At 45.9% G+C, this 22,324-nt stretch overlaps 1 protein-coding gene across 3 annotated transcripts in view; it reads right to left on the bottom strand.

The window, feature by feature from the left end:
• The window catches only part of LOC309516272 (putative protein PTGES3L), a 49,470-nt gene that overhangs the window by 15,812 nt on the left and 11,334 nt on the right, over positions 1–22,324 (bottom strand). Inside the window, exons 4-8 of one of the 3 annotated variants that reach the window (XM_082195028.1) lie at positions 21,015–21,113; positions 19,932–20,021; positions 15,736–15,789; positions 15,212–15,241; positions 13,161–13,523 (exon numbers count right to left, since the gene is read on the bottom strand). In XM_082195028.1, coding sequence (XP_082051154.1) covers positions 15,230–15,241; positions 15,736–15,789; positions 19,932–20,021; positions 21,015–21,113 — 255 coding nt within the window. In that variant the 3' untranslated portion in view covers positions 13,161–13,523; positions 15,212–15,229. Of the gene's footprint in view, positions 1–705; positions 835–3,998; positions 4,159–13,160; positions 13,524–15,211; positions 15,242–15,735; positions 15,790–19,931; positions 20,022–21,014; positions 21,114–22,324 lie in introns of those variants that run through there. The other 2 variants (XM_082195029.1, XM_082195027.1) reach the window with 2 other exon arrangements.

The raw sequence follows: 22,324 nt of genomic DNA, 5'->3' as shown, positions 1-22,324 counted from the left end.
TTATCGTCACAATATTAATTAGCCCAAGTAAAAGTTTTGATTGTTATTATAGATTTTTTTTGCATTTTAAATTGCTTTATTGAAATTGTATACAAAAAAACAAGAAAATAAGAAAGCAACATGTAACAAAATTATACATAATAAAAAATATATACTTATTACATTGTATCACATTCTTCTCAAAGGTCCGATGACTTCCCGTCAACCCCTCGTGCTTCTAAACATTATTTAACCTATCGCACATTTTACTCATTATGCTCATATATATTCTCTTTCCTGATACTCATTGATACATTAATTGATTGTTATTATTATAGAGATTATAAATATAAGATAATAATCACACACTGAATAAACCCATTGCAATCAATGCACTTCAGTTATCCAAGTCCACTGATTTCAACTCCTCTGAACTTTGACTGAAATAAAAGCCCTGGTAATAAGATTTTATTTGGAAGTAAACCGGAGTTTATTCCCCAGTGTGTTTAGGATTGCTGGCTTGAACATATAAAAGAAGCACAGACAAGATCTGGATTTAAGAGTGAACAGGAGATCACACATTTCTAGTAATTCCGTGGAACAATTCAAGTCTTAGTTTCAAGAACTAGGTCAACAGTAAATCCCTAGTAGCATATTAAGATGTATACAATATGTTAGAACCCCCAAAACAGGTTCCACTTTCTGACCAAGAACCAAGATTGGTACCTGCCCTCCACCCTCTGGGAAAAGAATAGTGTCTTCCAAGATGACATGGAATCCCTGAAGTGTCTCCTTCTTTCCACCATTTTCTGTGGACAGTTTTGCAGGGCAGCAGGAGACCACCTGTGTAGTGAACTGGGGAGGAAAAAGAAAGGGGGAATATGCGTGACTATAGCTTCACTAAAGATCTAGAGGTCTTTAGGTTCAGAGGTAATGAAAGGTATGCACTAAACCTAAAGAGATGGAATCTAAAGATGCTGACCGGATGCTTCAGTATGTCTAAAGCCAACGATTTCTAGCAACAGTTTTCTTCAGGGCAAATTCCCTTATGTACTGTGAAGCAGAGCATAGTTTACTATCTTCTAACTGGCTTTTAGCATGAATTTTGCCACAACAATAGGTGATAACCAAAGTTGGCCACATTCAGAACAGACTCACTGAAATTAGTGGATATGACTAATTTAGGTCTACTAATTTCAAGTAGAACAATTAGTATTTTCAGTATCTTTAGATTATCTCTTTATTGTATTTATTATTTCTATCTCACCTTATAACACAAATGCTTCCAAATCAACTTAAGCAAAATGATGTAATTCTTCACTTTTAATACATATTATAAAACACTTTACTAAACAATTCAAAAGCAAAACAACTGTAGAAGCATACTTTCAATTCAATCCCCAAATGCCTCACAGAATACTTTCACTTATCTTCAAAATTAGAGAAAGGAACAAGAGACAGACCCTTAAAGGCCTCTGTTGTAGATGCCAGAGTCACAACTACAAGGCTGTGTTCTTAGCAGAAGTGGGGTTTTTTTGGCAATTCATAATCCCCCTTTGCTGTAGCTTCCTTCCTCTCCTGTTGATTTAAGATATGCTGTACCTGTTTTTTTGTATGATGACTTTATTGCACTCTGCAAAAAGCTTTGAGCATCCATTGTACTGTATCAGATTCTGTGATGCCACATTGAATGACAGCCAATTGCTTGGTCCACTGATGTGCTATGCGCTAGGCAAAACACAGAAATGCAGCCATTCCAGCCCCAGGTGGCATGCACCTAGGCTTAAAACTGCAAAACCATAAGGTTGGAAGGAACAACCACCACAAAAGGTCATCAACTCATGGCTGATGCAGAAAAACCCAGTGCTACACCATCTCTTACTGGCAGACATTCAGCCTCATAAGTGTTTAGTCCATGGAAGAACTGTGTGTGGCATAACCAGGGCCAGATTTAGGTCTGATGAGGCCCTAAGCTACTGAAGGTAATGAGGCCCTTTATATGTCCAGCTGTCCTTTGTCAACAAGAAATTGTCGCTGTTTTTTGTGTTGAATACATGCTATATGGTAATTTATGGACCTAATAGATATCTAAAGCCATTTGCACATAACAAAATATGTCCTTTATCAGAGTAATTGTTGAAATGAAATACAATTAAGAAGTATATTAATAGTGAAATACAATTAAGAAGAAGTATATTAATAGTGAAATAATTATTAAGCTCTAACTTAAAATGATTTTTTTATTCATTACAAACTTAATAATGCAAACACATTTGCATTTGGCAATAACAAAAGTTCCTTTAGAAACACAATTTACAAAGACTCATAATCTAGTCTCTTGAAACTTGCTATAACATGAAATAATAATATGTGTAAATATAACATGAAATAATAATATGTGTAAATATATGATGCAAACTATTTATAAATAAACTAATTATAAATAGCAGAATGTAGGCACCCTACATATAGAAATGAGTAAACTAGTGATATTTTAGAGAGCAGGCTCCATTACTTACATCATAGGAGGCTACACAAACAAAACATGGTTTTTTATCTTATATTTTGGAAATGTACATCCAGTTTTTTTCTTTAAATTTTTTGGGGGGCACAAGAGAGTGGAGGCCGTAAGCTACAGCTTGTTTAGCTTAAACGTAAATCCGGCACTGGGCATAATGGTTAGAGCATTGGATTAGGACCTGGGAGACTGGGGTTAAAATCCCCTTTTTGGACACGCAGCTCACAGATCAGTCACTGCGTCTCTGCCTAACCTAGCTCACAAGGGGAATTAAATGAGTAAGGAGAGAGCCATGTACACCACCATCAGCTCCTTGGAGAAAAAGTGGGGTCATATAAAGATAGTAAATGATAAATAATAATAAACCTCCCCCAGGGCATGGCTGTTGTTTGTGTATCAGAGACTAAAGCCAGTGAGGTGAATCATGGCTATAATACTGGAAGAGCAAAGTGTTCAAATTCTCATTCAGCCATGATCTTGGGACAGTAACTGCCTCTCAGCCTAACCTACCCCACAGTAGGTTACTTAGTTGGTCTTTAAGGTGCTACTGGAAGGAATTTTTTTATTTTGACTACCCCACAGGGTCGTTGCTGAAGAGAAAACAGAAGAAGGGTATGTATGCCACTTTGGAGCTCCTTGCAGGAAAGGTGGGATATAAATATAATAATAAAAAATAACGTCTTTCCTTCTGCAGTGTTGGATGGCAGGTTGAGAGGAGTTCCCTATCAGGACAGACTTTGCTTGGGCGTGCTCAAGACATCGATTCTATAAAACATATTTTGCTGCACTGTGCAAAATATGAGCAAGCCAGGGCTGAACTGGTTTTACCCTTGCTGGTACCTTTACCGGGAAAATCAGAGGCTCATTATGTCAGGTTCCTATTGGAAGACCGGACAAACACTGGAACATTAGCAGTGGCAAAGTTTTTATCGGTGGTTGCAAGAACCAATGACCCCTATCTTTAAATCTGAACAAAATGCTTGTTTAACCTGCAGGTAGGCTGTCTGAATTGTGCATTGCTTTGTAACGATTTGTTGGGTCTCTGGACCGTAATAAAGATTGATTGATTGACTGAATAAAAAATAACAATGCTAGGACCTGTAAATAGGGCTACAGAAGAGGAGCGAGAGGGAATCAATCCGATTCCTTATATGAAGCAATTCTTCTCTTATTATTATTATTATTATTATTATTAGCAGTAGTAGTATAGATCTCGGGGCGATTCACAACATGAACATACAATACAAAAAACACAAAATAAAAATACTGATTGATCTCCCATAAAAAGCTTGTTGGTGGTTTTCTCTGCTGCCAAAGGAGTAAGGAACCATTTTTTCAACCAATGTCTGCACGTCTTCATGGGCAACCTTACAGGAACCATCGATGCGAATTTGCTCTCATCCGCAATGATGCAAATTGGCACGAACTGTAACTGGTATATATGCAGTTAACGGAAACGCGCGCCACCCCAAATCCCAAATCCCCTCGGTTCCTTTCACACCTGCCGGACCCAGCTGTCCCGCTGGCACTTGAACGCCATAGAGCCACCTGCAGCGTCGGACCCCACCAACCCCGGAACACGTTGGTCGGCACCTTTAGGCTTCAGGCGCAGCGAAAGAGCAGCCGTAACGGGTCACTTCCGCCCGGCCTAAGGCGAGCGGCGAAGGACATAACTAGCCCCGAGTTTCCCTTGCGCTTAGCTGACGAAAGGGAAAGGGGCGGGGCCTCGGTCTCCTCAGCCTGCCGTTTGCGCTCTTCCTTGAGGGAAAGCGGACCTCGGGGCGGGGCCTTTGCTGGTGCAGCAGAAAAAGACGCCCCCCCTACATTGGTTCAAATGGGATTGGTTTATATTTCTGTGTCAAACGAATCCCGAAGCGCCTTACTGGACAATAAAATAAACAATAGACATACCAAGAGTACATACAGCATAAATCCTGCACATCACAAGTAGAAGCCATTCTTTGTTTATTTCTCAAAATTTAGACACCACTTGCTCATAGCTGCCAACTTTTCCCCTTTTTTAAAGGAAAATTCCCTTATTCCGAATAGGATTCCTCGCAAGAAAAGGGAAAAGTTGACAGCTATGCATTTGCTTCCTAAAATAAGAAAAGAACCCTCCAAGCGGTTTACAAAAATATAAAACCGAGAAAAAATTCACAAACCCTATTCTACAAAACATGCAAAAGTTTAAAACCCCAAAAAGTGGGATAAAATGACCTCAGCTTTCTAAACATTTGGGCAGGCTGCTTGTCCAAACAATAATGTTTTACGATCTATAAAAACTATTAGCAAAACAGCAACTGTCGGTTTTTTTGGCAACCATAGAATAACAGAAAATGTGCATTTTCCAAGCCAATGTAGGAGAGTGTTTGGTAGTTGTTAAAATGTTCCATATGGAGGTACAGAGCAGGGAAGGCCTTTACATGTTTGTGAAAAGGGATTTTTCTCAGCTATTGCTATTCAAGATGTTCAAACCTTCTCTCACAGAGCTGGCCCACCAATGAGGGAAGATGAGGCAATTGCCTCAGGCAACAGGATCCATAGAGGCAGCAGATCCCAATGTAGGATCTTTATTCCCCTCCCCCCTTGTTCCTGATGTAGATCTTCATTCGCCCCTATTTCCCTGGCTGGGAGGAGGGGGCACCATTTTGTTGTTGTTCGCCTCAGGTGCCAAAATATATTGGGCCATGTTATGTACTGAGAACAATAGGATCCAAATTGCAGCAGTCTGATTAGTCCTAGAACAATAGGATTCAGAATGCAGCAGTCTGATTGGTCCTAGAACAATGCAGCAGTATGATTGGTTGGCAGGAACCACCCAATCCTGCTCCAGATTGAAGTGAATCCACAACCTGATTGGCTTACAGTAGAATTCCGGAATTAGCCAATCATGTGCAGCCCATTGTGTAAATAATGTATATAAAGCAGATACTGTGAGGGGACTTTCATTCATTCCTCCTCACCACTATGAGCTGAATAAAGAGCATGAAATCACTCTGCGACTCTGAGTATATTTCACTGGCGACGAAGGTGGGATCCCGCTGAGCTGACTGCCACACACAGCACCGCAGCACCGCCACCTGCCGCACCGCTGCCTCGCACCGTGTATCCAGGCTTCAGCTCCGGGACACAAGGAACTCAGAATGGCAGCCAACAGCAGCTTCTCGCCATTCAACCCAGCATCTGGAGACTGGGAAGCATACGCCTCCCGTTTCACCTTCCTCCTAGAAGCCAAAGGGGTCACCGACGAAGAAGACGCCAAGAAGAGGGCAATATTCTTCAGCGTCTGCGGAGAGGAGACGTTTGAAATCGCCCGGGCTCTCCTTGCACCTGAAGACGTCGCTACTGTTCCATACAAAACAATAATGGAACAGCTGAAGGGGCACTTTTCGCCGCAGCCCTCAGTGGTGGCTCATCGAAATGCCTTCTACGCAAAGCGACAAGCCCCTGGGGAAACCATAACTGGGTTTGTGACCTCTCTCCGCCAAGCCGCCCGGTTCTGCAACTTCTCAGAGCTGGAGAACATGCTTCGTGACCGCCTCGTCGGTGGCCTGAAGGATGAGAAGCTGCAACGACACCTCTACGCTAAGAAGGACCTAACGTTCCAGGTCGCTCTGGAGGAGGCCCTGGCAACGGAAGCTGCCAAGAGGTCGACGCAAGAGGCACGGCCGAGCCTGCCATCCCAACCGAGGGTCCACCACGAAGACCTCACCGACGACTCAGGATCCGACAGGGAGGAGGTGCACCGAGTACAGCAGCGCACTCAAGCAGCGCACAGACCGCAGCTGCCTCGACGAGAAGGAGGAAACTGCGCAAGCTGCGGGGAGAGTCACGAGAGGAGGACCTGCCGTTTCCGCAACGCAGAGTGCAGGCAGTGCAGAAAATCGGGACACATCGCCCGGGTGTGTCGGGCTCGGCCCACCCGACACCAGGCATCAGATGACCAACCCAAGAGCCCCAGGTCCCGGGGCCCAACGCACCAAGGCAACTCGACGGAGCTCACGGACTGCCAGGTATACCAGTTGCCCCACCCCAATGTAGAGAAAATTTATGTAGAGGTACAGATAGAGGGGGCCCCATGCCGCATGGAGCTTGACACGGGTTCAACTCTATCCATAATCTCGGCAAAGACTTTAAGGAAACTGTGTCCTACTGGGGGTCCCAAACTCAGGCCGGCCCCATTCACCCTCCGGGACTTCCAGAAACGTAAGGTCCCCACAATGGGGGTGGGGACCTTCAGGGTGCAATACCGAGGGCGGACGCGGCAACTGGACTTGCTTGTGGTCAAGGGCCCCTACATTAGCTTACTGGGATTGGCATGGTTTGGACCACTGGGGCTAGCTGTCACCGGGGTGAACCACACTAGCTTACAAGTGGACGTAGACGCCATATGCAAGGAATTTCCAGGGGTTTTCGACGGGAAATTGGGACAGTATACGGGCCCCCCCATTGCACTACAGCTTGACCCCGCAGTACGACCGGTCAGGCTCAAGGCCCGCCGGGTCCCGTTCTCCTTGAAACCCCGTATAGACGAGGAATTGGACCGACTCGTGGAGCAAGGAGTGCTGGAGCCGGTGCCTAATGCCCCCTGGGAAACTCCAATCGTCACACCCGTCAAGCCTAATGGTTCGGTCCGCATCTGCGCAGACTACAAATGTACCATAAACAAGGCCCTCACGGCCCACGCATACCCAGTGCCAGTGGTCAGCCATGTCCTTGCCACCCTGGCTGGGTCGAAAATTTTTGGCAAGCTGGACTTGGCCCAAGCATATCAACAGCTGCCAGTAGATGAGGCCACAGCAGAGGCACAGACGATTGTGACACACAGAGGAGCGTTCAGGGTAAAGCGGCTGCAATTCGGGGTCAGCGTGGCACCAGGCATATTCCAGAATTTAATGGACTCTCTCCTTAAAGGGATTCCTGGTGTCACCCCCTTCTTCGATGATGTGTTGATTGCCGGGCCCACACCAGAGGAGTTTGAGGACCGCCTCCGCACCGTTCTGCACCGTTTCCAGACGGCGGGTCTCAAGGTGAAGCGGGGAAAATGTCTACTAGGAGTGCCTCAAGTGGACTTTCTGGGATTTATGGTGGACGCAGAAGGGGTCCACCCGACTGGGGACAATGTACGGGCTATTTGTGATGCCCCAGCGCCCAAGAGCAAGACTGAACTTCAGGCCTTCTTGGGACTATTGAACTTTTACCATTCCTTCCTTCCCCACAAGGCGGCGGTAGCGGAGCCCCTACACAGACTCCTGGACAAGCGGGCCACTTGGGTGTGGGGCCAGCGCCAGGAGGCCGCATTCCAGGCAGTCAAGGACTTGCTTGTTTCAAACTCTGTCTTGGCACACTTCGACGAGAGGCTGCCGGTGGTGCTAGCATGCGACGCCTCACCCTATGGCATTGGCGCTGTCCTGGGGCACCAACTCCCGGATGGAAGAGAGGTACCAGTGGCGTACTTTTCCCAGACACTCAACGCAACCGAGCGGAACTACTCGCAAATCGACAAGGAGGGTCTGGCAATCGTGAAGGGAGTAAAAAAATTCCATGATTTCTTGTACGGGCGGCCCTTCACCGTGGTGACTGACCACAAGCCGTTGCTTGGCTTGTTTGCCCCCGAAAGGCAGACCCCCCAAGTGCTGTCTCCTCGCGTCCTCAGGTGGTCAATTTTCCTTGCCAGCTACCAGTATGCACTGATTCACCGACCTGGGAAGGCGATGGGCGATGGAGTACCGCCTTGCCACATTCCTTCTAGCACAGCACAGCACCCCCAGCTCAACGACTGGCCGGAGCCCTGCTGAACTACTAATGGGTCGGCGCCTTGCAATCAGATTGGACCGCCTTCACCCCGATAGAGCTCAGGATGAGGTAGTGGGGGGGGAAGGCAGGAACCCCCGGACCTTCGAGGCCCAGGACCCAGTGTACGCAAAGAATTTTGGGGCAGGCCCAGCATGGGTACCCGCCACAGTCACCAGGGTCACTGGCCCTGTGTCGTACGAGGTGCTAACGGATGGGGGGCAATGCTGGCGCCGCCACTGCGACCAGATACGGCGACGATTCCCGGGAGAAACCCAGGAGGAGGACAGGTCAGAGGAGTCCCAAGGGAACAGCGGGGCAGTGAGACCCATAGAGCAGGAGGGGCCAGCAGGAGAGGCAGAATCAGTAAATACAAAGAGGACCCGTGAGGCCGAAAGGACACCAGAACCAGAACCACGACTGAGCGAGCCGGTTGCACCAGACCAAACAACCCCATCACAGCCAGCATCCTTGGAACACGAGCCAGAACCTGGAGCCCGGACCAGGGAACACCCCAGGCCGCAACACACACGTAGGCCGCCGGCATACCTTGAGGACTATGAATGCGACCTCCCGGGCAGGACTGGAACTTAGAGGGGAGGGGTGTTATGTACTGAGAACAATAGGATCCAAATTGCAGCAGTCTGATTAGTCCTAGAACAATAGGATTCAGAATGCAGCAGTCTGATTGGTCCTAGAACAATGCAGCAGTATGATTGGTTGGCAGGAACCACCCAATCCTGCTCCAGATTGAAGTGAATCCACAACCTGATTGGCTTACAGTAGAATTCCGGAATTAGCCAATCATGTGCAGCCCATTGTGTAAATAATGTATATAAAGCAGATACTGTGAGGGGACTTTCATTCATTCCTCCTCACCACTATGAGCTGAATAAAGAGCATGAAATCACTCTGCGACTCTGAGTATATTTCAGGCCAGCCCTGCTCTCTCACCATCACCACACAGTACACACACACACACCTTTGATCGAGTGTGCGGGGGGATTATTACAGTTGCCGCTGCTCCTTGCAATGGGAAGGTGTGGGGAGGGGGAGCGCCAGTGCTAATTTGCGCATGCCAATTAACAAAAAAAAGCAAACAAACAAAAAACACAATGTGGCGGAATTAAAGAAGCTTTTAATGAGGGTGAAAGAGGAGAGCGCAAAATATGGTCTGAAGCTCAACATCAAAAAAATGAAGATCATGGCCACTGGTCCCATCACCTCCTGGCAAACAGAAGGGGAAGAAATGGAGGCAGTGAGAGATTTTACTTTCTTGGGCTCCATGATCAGTGCAGATGGTGACAGCAGCTGCGAAATTAAAAGACACCTACTTCTTGGGAGAAAAGCAATGAAAAACCTAGACAGCATCTTAAAAAGCAGAGACATCACCTTGCCAACAAAGGTCTGTATAGTCAAAGCTATGGTTTTCCCAGTAGTGATGCATGGAAGTGAGAGCTGGACCATAAAGAAGGCTGATCGCCGAAGAATTGATGCTTTTGAATTATGGTGCTGGTGGAGACTCTTGAGAGTCCCATGGACTGCAAGAAGATCAAACCTATCCATTCTGAAGGAAATCAGCCCTGAGTGCTCACTGGAAGGACAGATCCTGAAGCTGAGACTCCAATACTTTGGCCACCTCATGAGAGGAGAAGACTCCCTGGAAAAGACCCTGATGTTGGGAAAGATGGAGGGCACAAGGAGAAGGGGACAACAGAGGATGAGATGGCTGGACAGTGTTCTCGAAGCTACCAGCATGAGTTTGACCGAACTGCGGGAGGCAGTGGAAGACAGGAGTGTCTGGTGTGCTCTGGTCCATGGAGTCACGAAGAGTCGGACACGATTAAACGACTCAACAACAACAATTAACAGTGTGACTACAATTGCTGTTCTTTTGGAAGGAAGCAGGTCTGGAAAAAGGGGGGTAATTGCTGTACAAAGCAGTGTGATCTGAAATTGTTCAGCTGCTGCTGCTGCGAATGAGTGGAGGGATTTGGCGCAAGCAGGACTGCAAAGCGTTTTGTAATGTGAAAACTAAAAGCAGCAGTGTTGGCCCGTAGGAAAACCCCCCCCATATTTGGGCAGTACTTTTATCAGGCCAACCAAATTAGCGTGCAAGCATGGAAGCCATCAGGCTGCAATGGTAAACAAAGCAAGGGAACGGAAGTGAGTTGGAAGAGTGTGTGTGTGTGTGTGTGTGTGTGTGTGTGTATTTGGCTGATAGTAAAGCCATTTAGGTCTACATCTGGCAGGAGTCTGAAGCTGGTTTGGAGGGGAAGTTAGCAGATGTTGAAAGAAGGCTCTGCAGGTTTCAGGTTGCATCAGGGCTTACTGGGGAGTTAGAAGCTGATTGGGAAGAAGAAACATAATGCATTTGTAACAGCTGGTTTTTGTACATTCATTGCTAGGCGTTGCGTGTTCCTTTTTCCTGATAAGCCTTGACTTTAGCACTAGCCAAATATTGCCGTATTTTTCTGTCCCTCCCCCTTGCTTTTATTTTCAACCTCTAGCCTGATGAAGATAACTCAAAAGCTCTGTGCACTATTTTGTAATGTTTTGGTGAGCCTAATCAAGATACAGATTTTGGAGATTTTGTAATATGGAAGATGCCTTAACAATATTCCTGTGCTTGATGAAAAAGATGATTTTGCTAATGTGTAGCTATTGTTTAAATTAAAGGGAGGGCAGAAGGGTAGAGTAGACTTGATTTTTCCAAACCCATCCCAGGACAGCATACTGCCGATCTGTTGAGGCGTAGCCCACCTGGCAAGATCTCGATCTCTCTCTCTTTATTCTTGATCTGCGTGATCACATTTAGAAACCCCTTTTGAATCAAAAGACTCGCCTTAAGATGATGATCAGCTATTCAGTTCAGTGACCAAATTGTTGCTTGGAGTCTCATGGTTCCCTCAAGGAATAAATATTACCAGTTAGCAGGAAGGATCCCTAGTGCTGATAGCTACAGTGGCTTCAGGTTTCTAAAGCTTTGGGTTAACCACACAATGGGCCTCCTATGAAATTCTGGACAGAATATAAAGTACTTCTTTGATCAATCTCGTAGTTAAAACTATGGAACTTGTTTCTGCAGGAGACAATGATGGCCACCAACTTGAGCAACTTTAAAAGAGGGTAAGAAGTTCGTCCATGGCTTCTACCAATGGTGGAAGCTATATTCTGCCTTCATGGTCAGAGGCAGTCAGGCTTCTGAACGCCAGTTGCTGGACACTGCTTGAGGGGAGACTGCTGTTGAGCTCAGCTCCTACTGACTGGTTTCCCAAAGGCACCTGGTTGTGGTTGGCCAGTGTGAGAAAAGGATTCTGAACTAGATGAGCCATTGGCTTGGTTCTTGCCTTCTCAGAAGAGGTGTTCCATTTTCGCCAGCTTCAGGGTGGTTATGACTCTTACTGAAGCAGATACCAACATATGAAGCAAAAAGCCCACCCTGACTGTTGACATTCTATGTGCAATTTGGCTCATGATGGTATTTTGAAGCAGATTGCCAGTGCAATCCTGCATAGAACTACAGTGGTACCTCGGGTTACAGACGCTTCAGGTTACAGACTCCGCTAACCCAGAAATAGTACCTCGGGTTAAGAACTTTGCTTCAGGATGAGAACAGAAATCGTGCAGCGGCAGCGGGAGGCCCCATTAGCTAAAGTGGTACCTCAGGTTAAGAACAGTTTCAGGTTAAGAACGAACCTCTGGAACGAATTAAGTTCTTAACTTGAGGTACCACTGTACTTACAATTAAGCCCCATTATAGTTTGAATGGGACTTACCTCCAGGTCAGTGGGCATATATACACACACCTTGTTAAGTTATTAGCTGCTTCATTTCCCCAAGGCCATGTTTAGTGAACTCTTGCAAACTTTGGGCGTGTCATGCTAACTGCATACCTCATTAACTTTCAAATATTACAGTCCTTGCATTTAATGAACAGGTACTTTTGAGCTAGTCGGTGTCATTCTACCTGAATAGGCACCTGATCCCTCCTTTTTGGACTGCATAATATATTTTAATATTGTTTTTCATAGTGGATCATGCTTTGCCTTTATGGAACAGCATACTTCTATCTTTCGTATGGTGCATAAGAAGTAACCTGGTGGGGAGGGGCAAGAGCATGGGCAGACAATCAGACCTGAAACCCATTCTTCCATAGTGAATTTGCAATCCTAACCCCATTCAAGCCCTAACTGAATTCAATTCGGTTTACTTCTGAGTAGACATGGTTAGGCTTGTGTTGTAGGTTCCAAGCTTTTTGTTATGTATGCCTACCCCATTTTGCCCACATTTACCAAATTGACAACATGAAATAAGACTTGGAAATTTGTAAGCATGACGGGAATACTTTCTTTACCTCCCTCTCTTGGCCTTTCACTGCACACTGTCAGCTTGGTAGACCTACTGTGAGTTTAGCAGTGCTTGGTTTATGCTTGTTTCTGGTGGCTGAGATTGTAGCTGGAAGGATCTAGGCTCAAGTGTTGGGAGACTTGGGCTCTCCAGGCATCCTTGGACTCCAAAACCCATCACCCCTGTCCACTGGCCACATTTGCTGGGGTTGATGGGAGTTGTAGTTCAGCAACATCTGGCAGGCCAAAGGTTCCCCACATTCCATCTAACATATTTTTAATCCTTATCTGCAGTCAGGAATTCTGCAGCCACAGTAACCTAGATTTACAGGGAGGAAGAACAAATCAAACGTAGCCTTTCCTATCTGAGGGTGTCAGTGAAGCAACTGGCATCTTTTGAGCTTCTTTGCTAGTGTACCTGGTCAAGCATGTTGGATCTCTCCTTCGCAGCCCAGCAACACTCAAGACTAAACAAAAACCATTCTCTTTGCTGCAGCAATGGGTGACGGCCAACAAAAAGCTCAGAACTGTTACCAGTGTTTATTGGCAGAGATTTGAATAGCTTCGAACCTTTATATACAACATCCTTAAGGAACAAAAAACTCTACAGAGAGAAGCTGAGGACATGAGAAAGGGATGGAGGGAGCTGTAGGTCAGAGAGGCTGGAGAGAAAAGCAGAAACCAGGAGGTGTGGTATTGCCCATCTATTAATGAGAGACTTGGAGGAGAGAGTCCCAGTCTACGGTTCGCAGCCATCATGCAATCTCTTGGAGCAAAAGTGAAAAGAATGAAAATCCCGGGGGAATCAGAGTCCATCAATTCAACTTGCTCCACGACTTTGTCTCTTGCCTTCTTCTTGTTCAATCCCAGCATTGCTTTTGTACCTGGTGGTAGTGGGGAGAATAATCATAGAATTCACAACGTCTCACAAATGGGATGAAGGCAAAGAAGGGATGAGGAATTGTGCATTACAGCAAACAGCAGGCTCTTCAGAGCCACCTCCACTTTCAGATGTTCAGGGCTCAAGGCCGGTGGGTCAAGGGCTGGCACATTCTTGGGCGCCTGCCCAGGCCCACTGCCAGCCTACAGCTCTGTTCCTCTTCCTCCCAGACCTGTCAGCATGCTCCCTTGCCCTCCCCCAAGGCATAGCTTGAGAAAGGAGCAGAAGGCTATACTTGTCTTGTTCTCTCCTTCTGGGCTGTGGAGTGAGGACAGTGACAGGTAGGAGGAGATCCACTGAGGGTGGTGGGCCCACCAAAGGTCTTTAGGTCATAGGGCTCCATAAAGCTTGGGAACAGACATTGTCAGAGCTGGGTGGAGATTCTTTTGACTGTAAAATGGTAAAGGTAAAGTAAAGGACCCCTGGACAGTTAAGTCCAGTCAAAGGCGACTCTGGGGTTGCGGCACTCATCTCGCTTTCAGGCCAAGGGAGCCGGCGTTTGTCCACAGCTTTCTGGGTCATGTGGCCAGCAGGACTAAACCACTTCTGGCGCAACGGAACACCATGACGGAAACGCCATTTACCTTCCCACCACAGCAGTACCTATTTATCTACTTGCACTGGTGTGCTTTCGAACTGCTAGGTTGGCAGGAGCTGGGACAGAGCAATGGGGGCTCACCCCGTTGTGGGGATTCCCACAGCAGAGCAAAGGATTCTTTGTTAGTATTCTGGCTTGAGATTTCAAATCTAGTAGCAGTATCATACTGCTTTTAACAGTCATGGCTTCCACCAAAGAATCATGGGAAGTGTAGTTGGTTAGGGCCGCTGAGAGTTGTTAGGAGACCCCTGTTCACCTCACAGAGTGACAATTCCCAGAGTTCCCTGGGAAGAGGGTTATAACCACTCTTGGGAATTGCAACCCTGTGAGAATCAAGGTCTCCTAGCGACTCCCAACACCCTTTAAAGATAAAAAGGTAAAGGACCCCTGACAGTTAAGTCCAGTCGCGAACGACTCTGGGGTTGCGGCGCTCATCTCACTTTACTGGCCGAGGGAGCCGATGTTTGTCCACAGACAGTTTTTCAGGGTCATGTGGCCAGCATGACATGCTCTGGCGAAACCAGAGCAGTGCATGCAAATGCCATTTACCTTCCCACCGTAGTGGTACCTATTTATCTACTTGCACATTGACGTGTTTTCAAACTGCTAGGTTGAGAGGAGCTGGGACCAAGCAACAGGAGTGCGTTGCGGGGATTCAAACCGCCGACCTTCCACCCTAGGCTCAGTGGTTTAGACCACAGCGCCACCTGTGTAATTGTAATTATAGTTACAAAACTACAATTCCCACGATTCTTTGGGGGAAGCTGTATGATACTGCTTTAAATTATAGTGCAGATGGGGCCTGCCACTGAGACACTGCCCTGACAGTTTAAGATTGGCCTGGAAGCTGAAAGAAAACTGCAGCAGTATGACATTCTTTTGTGATAGCTATTTCAGAGTTGCCAAGGCTAGTTTGCTTGTTTGCTTCCATGCCCCAACCCCTTAGGCAACACCCCCCTCTCCCCTTTTTAGGTCCCACCAGCTGCTTCTCTGCCCACCCCTTCAGACATGGAGAGGGATGCCTTGATGATTACCTTTGAGTCTTGTTCTTTTCAGATGTCATCCTAGAAAAGATCAGGACAGACATTGAAAGATCAGTATCTTTGGAGCCCAAAGCATATCCCATCTGAAATATACTCAGAGTCGCAAAGTGATTTCATGCTCTTTATTCAGCTCATAGTGGTGAGGAGGAATGAATCGAAGTCCCCTCACAGTATCTGCTTTATATACATTATTTACACAATGGGCTGCACATGATTGGCTAATTCCGGAATTCTACTGTAAGCCAATCAGGTTGTGGATTCACTTCTATCTGGAGCAGGATTGGGTAGTTCCTGCCAACTAATCATACTGCTGCATTGTTCTAGGACCAAACAGACTGCTGCAGTTTGGATCCTATTCAACTCAGTACATAACACCATCCCAAGCTTGTAGAGGTGGCACAGTCTGGCAAAGAGAGCCAGTCTGGCGTGGACCTGACAGAGCTGAAAGGGGTTATGGAGATGAGATCCGAACCACATGGCTCTCACTTGCCTGTCATTCTCCCCAAAATACTTACATCAAGGTCATCCATGGCAGGAGGGGGACCTTTCTTGGTGACCTTCTGCATGAGCTGGACGGAGAGAGAAGAGGAAAGTTGAGGACTTCAGCACCGATTTCTGAGAACAAGAAGATTTGCATCTTCTTCTCCTTCCTCCACAGTGGCGCACCTCTGCCGCCCTGAGCCCGGTCTCGGCCGGGGAGGGCGGGATACAAATAAAAGTGTTGTTTTATTATTTATTTTTAATTAATGAATGTTAGAAAAATGTTGGAATGAAGTTATATGGCTTTAGTAGAAATGTTATAAGGAATTAAGTATAAATAGATTAACAGAGTACTAAAGGGAAAAATAAGGTTAGACTGTGTTAAGATAATTATAGGATAGAAAACAAAGGAAGATGGAAAGGAATTGCTGAAACAATTAATAGAAGTGGAATACAAAAAGGGAGGTGTGAGGAGGTCGTTGAAATAAGTGAATGAAAGATAAAATATTGAAACTGTTTGATGTGTTTTAAACTGTTTATGTTTTGTTTTGTTAGTTTAATGTGTTAGTGTTATATATTGTTTTTGTATTGTATTGTTTATTTTTGTGTGTGTAGTGTTTAAATTGTTGGAAAAGTAATAAATATTATTAAAAAAATATTTTATTATTTATTTTAAAATTTCTATACCGCTTTATATTTTTAATAACAATCTCAAAGCGGTTTACAGCATATTCAGTCAATAAATCAATAAAACAATAGCCGGGCAATGCTCCTCTGGCCTCAGGAGGAGCCCCTTTTGTAGGGCTGGGTGAGTGTGGGCCCAGCCCCCTAGGCCAGGTGGAAAGGGCCTTGCAGAGAGTGGCCTCCACGCCTCACAGCTGGGCAATATTCCTCCGGCCTCATGAGGAGCCTCTTCAGTAGAGCTGTTGAGCAATGGGGAATGGCTTGGCTTTGTGCTCTGGGCTCATTCACCCCTCTGTTGGCATGTTGTATTGAAATATACTTAGAGTTGAGTGTGGATTTCATGCTCTTTATTCAGCTCATAGTAGTAAGGAATGAAAGTTCCCCCAAAATATCTGCTTTATATACATTATTTACATAATGGGTTGCACGTGATTGGCTAATTCTGGGATTCTCCTGTAGGCCAATCAGGTTGCAGATTCACTTTCACCTGGAGCTGGATTGGGTGGCTCCTGCGGACCAATCACACTGCTGCACTGTTCTAGGACCAATCAGACTGCTGCTTTTTGGATCCTATTCAACTCAGTACATAACATGTATTATTAATTATCATCATCATCATCATTATGTTTTAACCATTGAAGAGGCAAAATGAAAGCTTGAAAGTACTTGCCCAGTGGCTGATTAAATCTTGGAAACCAAGAATCATAGAATCATAGAGTTGGAAGAGACCACAAGGGCCACCGAGTCCAACAAGAGTTGTGTTGGTATGGTTTCTGCTGGTTTGAAAGTGGAGCTTAAGGGCATAAGAAAAGCCTTGCCAAAGGTCCATCTACGTAATTCAGCATATTTTTCTTACAATGGCCAACTAGATGCCTGTGGAAAGCCCACAAGCATAGTTCAATGCCTTTTATAGCTCCTCTTTCTGTAACAGATAATGCCTGCAGACTGTCAAACTGTATGTACGTGATAAGCCAGGTGATAGAAAACATTTCGTGCCATGAAATGAAAAGGGTATTTAAATATACCTTTCTGAAGAAACCAGAGGCCTTTCTCCTGGGCATAGTTGGCCAATCGGTGTTAAAGAAGGATAGAACTTTTTTATGTATGCTACAGCAGCAGCAAGAAAACTCATCGCAAAGCATTGGAAGACACAAGACCTACCCACTCTGGAAGAATGGCAGATGCAATTAATAGACTATATGGAAATGGCGGAAATGGCTGGCAGAATCCGAGATCAGGGAGAAGAGTCGGTGGAAGAAGATTGGAGGAAATTTAAAACTTATTTACAGAAACACTGTAAAATTTTTGAATGCTGATGACGTTTGTCAGGGCTGCCTCAGGTCTCAGCTCACAAAAGACCAACGCCAAGCTCTTCTTATATACAAAGATGTTTGTTGCAGTTCATTATAGGTTTCACAACCGAGGCGCGCAGCCCCGTGTCTCTTAGCCTAGACATTTGAAGTCCCCTCTGAATCGGTCCCGCCTCTACACCAGTTTAAGAGGCTTGTGCTAGACCACCTCTTCCTGTCCTTTCTTTTCCGCAGGGTCTTTCTGCCCCCCTGGGTTCCTTCCCTCCTGCTCTCCCCTGACGCGGATCCCTCAGATGCCTGCTCCCCCCTCCTTCGTGCTTTGGGGCCAGGCTCCTCCTCCGGGCTCTCTGCATTTCCGCGCGCCTCCACATTTGAACTTGGCGCGCGTTCGCTACCCCTGACCTTCCTTTTGACAGCTACACTACTCCCTGTACTACTCTCCGCCCCTTCCGGCAGGACGTCCTGCCCCGATCTCCTTCCCCTGTCTCCTTCCTGCTTTGCTCCGTGTGTCACACTGGGAACTCCACCCTTCTCACTCCGTTCCCGATCTCCCACTCCCACTCGGGGTTTCCCTGCTGCTTCCCTTCTCCTGGCAGGTCCCTCCTGTGACCCCCCTTGGCTTGACCAGGGACGCCCCCTTCTGGGAATCCTCCGATTCACTTGAGAGACTCATGGAAGACCTCAAGTCATTGTCATCCTCTTCCTCACTGTCCTGGGTTTCTTCCCCATCGCTCTCCGTCTCCCCCCTCACCTGTGCCTCTGTCCCTGAACCCCTGACAACGTTGAAATGAATTGAAGGGGTTCTAGCAACAAGGTAAAATGTAAGATGGGATTGATAATAGAGAAACTAAATTGGATATGAATTTGCTGAACCAATTTTAAAAAAGGGGTATAAAAAAGGGAGGCGTGAGGAAGTCAGGAAAATAAGTTAACTAAAGATGAGAAATTTAAAAAGAGGGAGTTTTGTTTTTTCTTTATGTGTTTTTCTTTTTTCTTTTTTTCCTTTTTCTTTTTTGTGCTTAATGTTTGTATTTTTGTATGTTGACCTTGTATTTCTCTGTTTTTGTACTTTTTCTGAATTCTTTCACTGATAAAACTTAATAAAATATTAATAAAAAAAAACATTTCGTGCCATGGAATTTTTTTAATGCAACTTATCCAGCCTTTGTGCCCCTCCCTCAGCCTGCCTCTGAGCAATTAATGTGAGGACAAATAAGCATTGCGAAACATTTCACTCCCTGAGAAGGAACGGCTATATGTGATGCCTAATAATAATAATAATTTATTATTTATACCCCGCCCATCTGGCTGGCTTTCCCCAGCCACTCTGGGCGACTTCCAACAAAATATTGAAATACAATAGCCTTTTAAACATTAAAAGCTTCCCTAAACAGGGCTGCCTTCGGATGTCTTCTAAAAGCCTACGTAATTGTAGCATAATTGTAATGGCAGGAGGTGCATTGGCTATAAAATTGCCAGCTGTTAAGTTGTGGGTGAACATATCAGACGACACATCGATTCTTCAAACAGCTCTTATTTATTCACAGGCCAGAACAGAACTGAATTGAAGGGTTCAGTCAGCCTGCTTATATAGAGCTCCAGTACAACGTAACTGTAACAATTTTCTAAAACTATCCAATCACTGAACGTCACTTTCGATCCCTTATTTGCATAACTATCTACAGTATCCCCCTGCTGGCCCAGGGTGAGAACTTCAGTACATAACACCAGCCACATTAACTGCGCTTTGCAGTCCACATCACAGGCTGCCTGGGTGAAAGGGTCTTGCTGTTCCTGCTGTCGTTGCTGGTCAAGGAATCCAGACTTGCCACTGCCCTGCCGCTTGCCCCCTGGGGAAACCCAATCTTTACCACTAATTTGGACAAACCAGGTTTTCTCCGGATTGACAATTTGCCCTGCATTGCAGGGGGTTGGACTAGATGACCCTGGGGTCCCTTCCAACTGTACAGTTCTATGAGTCTAATTTTATCATGAAAGATCAAGTTTTCGTGGGGCAAGGACAAAACTGCTCAGACTTGTGCTTTCTAGGCACGTGACAAAAGTGGGAGAGCCCTAAAATCATAGGACACACAGTCAGCCACTATTGTCTCCTCAGGGTATAGGGCAGTATATAAAATCAATAAATAATAATAATAATCCTATAAGCCGCACCACTGCTGATCTGATTTGAAGACAGCTCAAGACTCTGCCTTGGTCCCATAGCTGGACAGACTCACCTCCGCATAGTGCTCAACCATGGCCGCCTCCACTTCCTCGTCCCCTTCCCAGTCGCGCCAGTTATCGAAGTCCACTGAGAGCCATGCTGGCTGCAAGTAAGATGAAGATTCACAGGTTAACCCAGACTCCCTGCTTCTGCTTTTTCGCCTGGCTGGAGGAGAAGCTTTGGGGGAACAGCTGGTCACTGAGCCAATCTGACTTCTGGATTTTATCCCTTTTCAACAACAAGACAGAATTGGCCCCTGCCAGAGTATTTTGTCCGCAGCTATTTCTTTTTCCAGGGACACAGGTGGCGCTGTGGGTTAAACCACAGAGCCTAGGGCTTGCCGATCAGAAGGTCGGCGGTTCGAATCCCGTGACAGGGTGAGCTCCCGTTGCTCGGTCCCTGCTCCTGCCCACCTAGCAGTTCGAAAGCACACCATCGCAAGTAGATAAATAGGTCTTGCTCTGGCGGGAAGGTAAACGGCGTTTCTGTGCGCTGCTCTGGTTCGCCAGAAGCGGCTTAGTCATGCTGGCCACATGACCCGGAAGCTGTACGCCGGCTCCCTCGGCCAATAAAGCGAGATGAGCGCTGCAACCCCAGAGTCGGCCACGACTGGACCTAATGGTCAGGGGTCCCTTTACCTTTACCTTTATTTCTTTTTCCAATGTTTCGATAGCATAATAGGGCCAGATAGCAGCCACAGCTGTAAATTCTGGTTTTTCTGACCACTTTCCAGCAACTCAGTATCTAACAATTGATTGGGGGTGGCTGTTATGGGAATCCCTATTAACCAAAATATCTCTCTCTCTCTCTCTCTCTCTCTCTCTCTCTCTCTGTGTGTGTGTGTGTGTGTGTTTGTGTGTGTTTCCACAAACCCTTTTCAGCATGTGGCAAATGCAACTCAGCCTTACTGAGTTCCCTTCTTGAGCTCAGAGAATAGATAGCACTGCACCAAAGATTTCACTCAAAAAAAGACGCCCCAAGTGAGTGCTTTGCAGGGGGTTGGACTACGTGATCCTTGTGGCCCCTTCCAACTCTACAATGTTATGATCTATGACCTCAGCTTTGTATGGAAAAGAGAACAAGCCATGGGCCCTACCTTAAAGTCCTCCTTGGTGAGACGTGGCCAAGCCACTTTTTCCTTCCACTTGCGTGCAAAGAGGGTGATGGACCTGCCCGACCGCTTGTTCTGGGAATCCTGAAAGTGATCATGTTGGGAAATAAATATCAGGTGGCCCAAGAGGCTAATCTGAAGCAGAACCAAGCTTGGGAGAAAGTTCTGTACATTTTATGAATCAATGAGCAGTGGCGTAGCGTGGGTTGTCAGCACCCAGGGCAAGGCAAGTAATTTGCGCCCCCTAACCCGTGGATTTGCGCCCCCTAACCTGTGGATTTGTGCCCCCTAACCCTAACCCCCAGATGGGCCCCCCTGCACCCCCCACGCTACGCCACTGTCAATGAGGACTGAGCCCAGGTGCACTGGTCTGCAGCAATGAATAGATTATGGGTTTTGGAAACACTTATTCCATTTTTTTCATGCAATTCCAGGTCAACCAGCGACCAAAATAAGCAGGTAATTAGAACTGATTGCCAATTATCTTCATATGAGCCAGATCTCTCCAAGCCAGAATAACTAACACTCAAAACCTAGGGTGAGGCTACTCAATAACATGTTCAGTTCTCTGTGGTTGTGGTCATTTGCAACATGCAGATTTTCCCAGCAGCCACCTTGCCACCACTAACCTAATCATGGACACCAATTAACAATTATTAATAATTAGACAAACAGATCAAAAATTAATTGAAGAATGGGATTGTGTAAAGGAGTACATTAAAAAACATTGGTCCAGGACAAATATATCGATATGCAATGAATAAAGTTCACAGAGTAGAAATATTGAGGAAACGGATGGAAGTGGAACAAAAACAATGTAATATTAAAAATCTCTCATCAAAGCAAGATGGATCTAAACCAGAGAATAACAGAACAAGAGATAGAAGGTGCCATTCAGGACATGCAACTGGGCAAATCTCCAGGACCAGATGGACTGACTTCCAGATACTACAAATCTTTAAAGGAATGGTTGATACAACCGTTAAAGGAAGTGTGCAACGAGATTTTAGAGGGGAAAAAGGCACCTGAATCGTGGAAAGAAGCATATATTTCGCTCATACCAAAGACAGAGACTGAAAAGACTCAACTCAAGAACTACCGCCCAATATCATTACTTAATGTGGATTACAAAATTTTTGCAGACATTTTAGCAAAAAGATTTAAAAAAGTGCTGATGGAGAAGATTCATAAGGACCAAGCAGGCTTTCTCCCAAAGAGACACCTTTCAGACAATGTCAGGAATATAATAGATATTCTGGAAAAGCTAGAGGTGAACATTAACACCAAAGCAGTTT

This window comes from Podarcis vaucheri (genome assembly GCF_965113315.1).
Source record: "Podarcis vaucheri genome assembly, chromosome: 13".
Classification (NCBI taxonomy): domain Eukaryota; kingdom Metazoa; phylum Chordata; class Lepidosauria; order Squamata; family Lacertidae; genus Podarcis; species Podarcis vaucheri.
Note: the sequence above shows the minus strand (reverse complement) of the source record. Positions and strands in the feature narration are given on the sequence as shown.